Genomic DNA, 3,965 nt, shown 5'->3' with positions numbered 1-3,965 from the left:
CCCGCCCCCACCCCCTCCGCGTAGGCCTCCCCACCCCAACCAGGGCGCCGGCCAAGGCCCCGCCCCTTCCCCGCCGGCGGCGCAGCTGTAGCCTTGCCAGGATGGAGACTCCCACCCAGGGCCCCCTATCCAGGGCTCCCCACAGCCTGGAGGAGGGAGCAGGGCGGGGGTGGGGGGGGACGCCTCCCTGGGCCCCTAGAGTGAGCTGGGAGCAGGGAGCAGCCACCTCACTAGCTTCCAAGAGGTCTCAACCTGTGGCTATGCCGAAAGGAGGTCAGGACGGTCCATGGGAGTGGGGCGGGGAGAGACACCAGGCTTCGCGGGCCACGCCGACCCATCCTAAATCCTGCCTGAGAGCGGCTCTGGCCAGTGCTTCTGCCCCTAAGCCCTGCCCTCCAGGCTGGACATGCAAATTTCAGCCAAATCCCCAGGGGGGCCCAGGCCTGTCTTGGCCCCCTGTGCCCATGGGGGGCTTGAAGGGGGGGAAGACAGGTGAGGGGACTGGCGGGGTGCCTCCTGAGGCCTTGCCCCTCCAAGGCAGTTGGTTGCCCCCTCCCTGCAGCCGGGAATTGACAGTAAGCATGGGGGGCAGCGTGGGTTCCCAGGGCCCTGCCCCGGTAAGGTGCGTATCCTGCTGCCTCACTATCCGCACCCCCCGCTTCAACCCCCCCCAGCCCCCCCCCGACCCCCACTCCTGGGAGGCTGGGCTTTGGTGAGGCTGAGACTGGGGGGGGGGGCAAGCTGAGGGTGGAAAGTTAGCCCTACAGTTAATTGGCCCCAGGGGTGAGGGGTGAGGGCTGTGGGGCCTCGTTATCAAGGAGGGGCTGAGGCAGCAGTGCGGTCCCTGCAGCCCACCTTGGGCAATGGGGAGGCCACTCTCCAGGCCGAGCCAGGCTCTCACCCCCACTTCGGGGGCCTCAGGCAGCTGAGGAGGCAGCTAGGGGGTGACTGCAGGTGGGCACCTGACTCTGTCACTTCCGCCCTCTCGTACCCCCAGCCCCAGACTGGCTACCGAGGCCCCTGACGCCATGGAGGAGTGGGACGTTCCTCAGATGAAGAAGGAGGTCGAAAGCCTCAAGTACCAGTTGGCTTTCAAGAGGGAGATGTCCTCTAAGACTATCCCCGAGTGAGTGCCAGGCCCCTGCCCCCACCACCTCCGAGTCCCCCAGGCCCCCAGGCGGTTCCCCCCTCTATGAGGTTTGCATCTCATTTGCCTGCTCCATGCTCATTTGCATGAGCCAAGACCACACCCCCCCCCAGACTGGCAGATGCCATCAGCTCCGCCTCCCAACCTGTGGCACCCTGGGGAGGGGCCGGGCGCCCCCACTCACGGCCCCTGCCTGCAGGCTCCTCAAGTGGATCGAGGACGGGATCCCCAAGGACCCCTTCCTGAACCCCGACCTGATGAAGAACAACCCGTGGGTGGAGAAGGGCAAGTGCACCGTCCTGTGAAGCCCCCCCAACCCCCCCTCCCCCCCCAGCTCCTCAGCCCCCACCGCCTCCTTCCCGGCCCCCACACCCTCCACTGCCAGACAAGCATCTTTTCTGAACTTGTAAAGGTGTCACTTCTTTTATTAAGTCAAGGGTCTTCCAAATTTTTTATTTTGGGGACATGCACGCTGCAGTGGGGGGCTGGTTTCCAATGATGCTGCGGGTCTCGGTGGGGTTGGCCCGGTCCTGGCGTGGTCTCGGGGTAGGGTCCCAGCATGGGATGGGAGGGCAGGGGTCCCAGGATGGACGGCGGAGCTACAGCAGGTCGCGGATGTGCACGCGCCGCCGCACGGCGTCGGACACGCCCTCGTTGAAGCGGAACCAGACGTGGCTCCTGCCGATGGCCGTGCCTACGCACTGCTCGACGGCATCCTTCCCAGGGACCGCGTCCTCTGCAGGGGCCACACGCTTGCTGGGGGCGGCCATGCTCCTGACGACCACGCGCCCAAAGAAGTCTCTCTCGGGCTGAGGGAGGATCAGGGGAGGGCGTTCTGGCGCCTCTGAACAACACTCTCGGCCCCCCCACCGCCATGGTCACCTGCCCGGGTCGCCTCACCTGCTCCTCGAAGGTGGCCTTTCTCATGATGAGTTCCAGGCGCTGCTCATGGTTGCGGAGGGCAGGGTGCCGCACCCCTTTCTGCTCACCCCTCAGAGGACCCGCAGCACCTGAGGGACCCCCGTCTGCCTGCAGAGGCATGAAGGTTGTGAGGGCGGCTGGGCAGAGCCACACGGGACACAAGGCCTCTGTGGGCTCCATCTGCCAAGGGCGGGGCTCACCTGGGGCGGGGCTCACGGGGCGGGGGTGGCTCACCTGGGGGCCCTGGGCGGCTGGGGCCAAGGCCTCTGCCCGGCGCATTTTCTCCACTTCAATCTCACGAGCAATGAGCTGCTTGGCCTGGTAGGTGAGCGGCTTGCGGGCGGGCAGCTCAGGGAAGCGGCAGATCTCCTCCAAGTTCCTGCTCTTGGGCAGCAGGGCAGGGACACCAGGGCCTGGTCAGCAGAGGAAGGATGGGGCCCACCCGCCGACCTTGAGCGTCACAGCTCAACAACTGGAGTCTGGGTTCTAGTCCTGTCACTGCCACATCCCAGCTGTGGCAATGGGGGGTTGACCTGTCATCCCCTAAAGAGAACCAGCTGGGAGGGCTTCAGGGCAGAGCAGGGTCCCAGGGCTAGCCCCTCAACCCTGTCTCTAGTTTCTACGTGGTGTCTAAACAAAAATAAAAAAACCAAACCCACTGCTGTCAAGTTAGTTTTGACTCATACCGACCCTACAAGAAAGAGTAGAACTGCCCCCACAGGGTTTTCAAGGAGCGGCTGGGGGACTTGAACTTCTGACGTTTCGATTCAAACTCAAGCAATGCACTAGCAACTATGTGTTCCTCACGTAAGGACAGTGGTGCAGGAGCCGACTCTGAACCCTGTTCCTGGGGCAGGGGGACCCCAGGACCAAGGCCTGAGCCTGTCTTGGGTCCCAGAAGATGGGTGGCCAGCAAGGCCAGGAGCAGCACCTTGGGGTCGATGCCCCGTGCCTCACTGCCCCAGGAGGAGGAAGGGGGCTCAGAGGACTTGAGTGGCTCTCCGGAACTCCCTTGGGGGACAGGCAGGGACACAGGCTGTGAGAGGCTGAGCAATAACTGCAAACCAGGCAGGGTCAGGGGTCATCCCAGGGCTGGCACTGACCCCCACCTCATGGTCACATCTGGAAAGGGCTGAGCTGAAACCCTCCCGCCCACACACACACTGGACCAATGGGGAAACCGAGGCTCACTAAGACGCTTTAGACTGGGTGCCCGAGCCCTGGCCTCGGTCTCCCGACCCTGGTGCCCCAACCCCATGTGGCGGTGGTGACCCCAAGTAGTGCAGTGACCCCAAGGGAGCAGTGACCCCAGGCAGGGTGGGTTGGGGTGGAGCAGCGGTGACACAGGGCACAGCAGCGGCCCCAGGCGGGGGTGTACTCACGGCTCCAGCCGGTAGGTGTACTGCCCATCGGGGGTCCGCTCCTGACGGTAGGTGAGGCTGTAGGCCAGCATGGTGCCCACGAGGCCAGCCAGCTGCTGCTTCTCACGGGCGCTGTACAGCTGCGTGCTCACCTGCAGGCAAGTGGTGGGTGACAGGATCTGAGCACGGCCCGGCCATGTCTGCTAGGAGCCCTGCCCCCCAACCCCATACAGCACTCACGGGGCGCAGCTTGGGTGTGAGAATGTCCAGGAGCGGGCAGAGGGCATCCAGCACGAGGGCTTGGGGCGTGGCACGGCTACGGGCGGACGGCGTGATGCCCGACACCAGCGTCTGGATCAGGTTCTGCATCTGGCTCGTCCGGTTCTGGGCCTGGGGTGAGTGGGGGAGCAGGGCCTGAGTCACTCCTAGGACCCCCGGACTCAGGCAGCAAAGCTGGCTGAGCCCGGGACCCCCTGACCCTGAGGGGGACAAGGCCGGCTCAGCCCGGGACCCCCTGACCCTGAGGGGGACAAGGC

The 3,965-nt window shown here is 65.1% G+C and overlaps 2 protein-coding genes across 2 annotated transcripts in view; one reads left to right on the top strand and one right to left on the bottom strand.

Annotated features, from left to right (window-relative positions):
• The first annotated feature begins 1,004 nt into the window (after positions 1 to 1,004).
• GNG13 (G protein subunit gamma 13) lies at positions 1,005 to 1,486 on the top strand. The gene is made up of 2 exons (XM_004373144.1): positions 1,005 to 1,126; positions 1,347 to 1,486. The coding sequence occupies exons 1-2, from the start codon at positions 1,029 to 1,031 to the stop codon at positions 1,450 to 1,452; spliced, it is 204 nt and encodes a 67-aa protein (XP_004373201.1). The 5' UTR covers positions 1,005 to 1,028; the 3' UTR covers positions 1,453 to 1,486.
• A 260-nt stretch (positions 1,487 to 1,746) lies between these two features.
• The window catches only part of CHTF18 (chromosome transmission fidelity factor 18), a 9,508-nt gene continuing 7,289 nt past the window's right edge, over positions 1,747 to 3,965 (bottom strand). Inside the window, exons 17-21 of the mRNA XM_004373143.1 lie at positions 3,670 to 3,819; positions 3,451 to 3,581; positions 2,303 to 2,447; positions 2,048 to 2,176; positions 1,747 to 1,956 (exon numbers count right to left, since the gene is read on the bottom strand). Coding sequence (XP_004373200.1) covers positions 1,747 to 1,956; positions 2,048 to 2,176; positions 2,303 to 2,447; positions 3,451 to 3,581; positions 3,670 to 3,819 — 765 coding nt within the window. The remainder of the gene's footprint in view (positions 1,957 to 2,047; positions 2,177 to 2,302; positions 2,448 to 3,450; positions 3,582 to 3,669; positions 3,820 to 3,965) is intronic.

Source organism: Trichechus manatus, unplaced genomic scaffold (genome assembly GCF_000243295.1).
Source record: "Trichechus manatus latirostris isolate Lorelei unplaced genomic scaffold, TriManLat1.0 scaffold00024, whole genome shotgun sequence".
In the NCBI taxonomy this organism is placed as follows: domain Eukaryota; kingdom Metazoa; phylum Chordata; class Mammalia; order Sirenia; family Trichechidae; genus Trichechus; species Trichechus manatus.
Note: the sequence above shows the minus strand (reverse complement) of the source record. Positions and strands in the feature narration are given on the sequence as shown.

Excerpts from the sequence above, each read along its gene's own strand:
- GNG13 (XM_004373144.1), top strand. The coding sequence starts at position 1,029 with ATGGAGGAGTGGGACGTTCCTCAGATGAAGAAGGAGGTCGAAAGCCTC. Across the intron at positions 1,127-1,346 it reads TCCTCTAAGACTATCCCCGA|GCTCCTCAAGTGGATCGAGG; the intron begins GTGAGTGCCAGG and ends CCCTGCCTGCAG.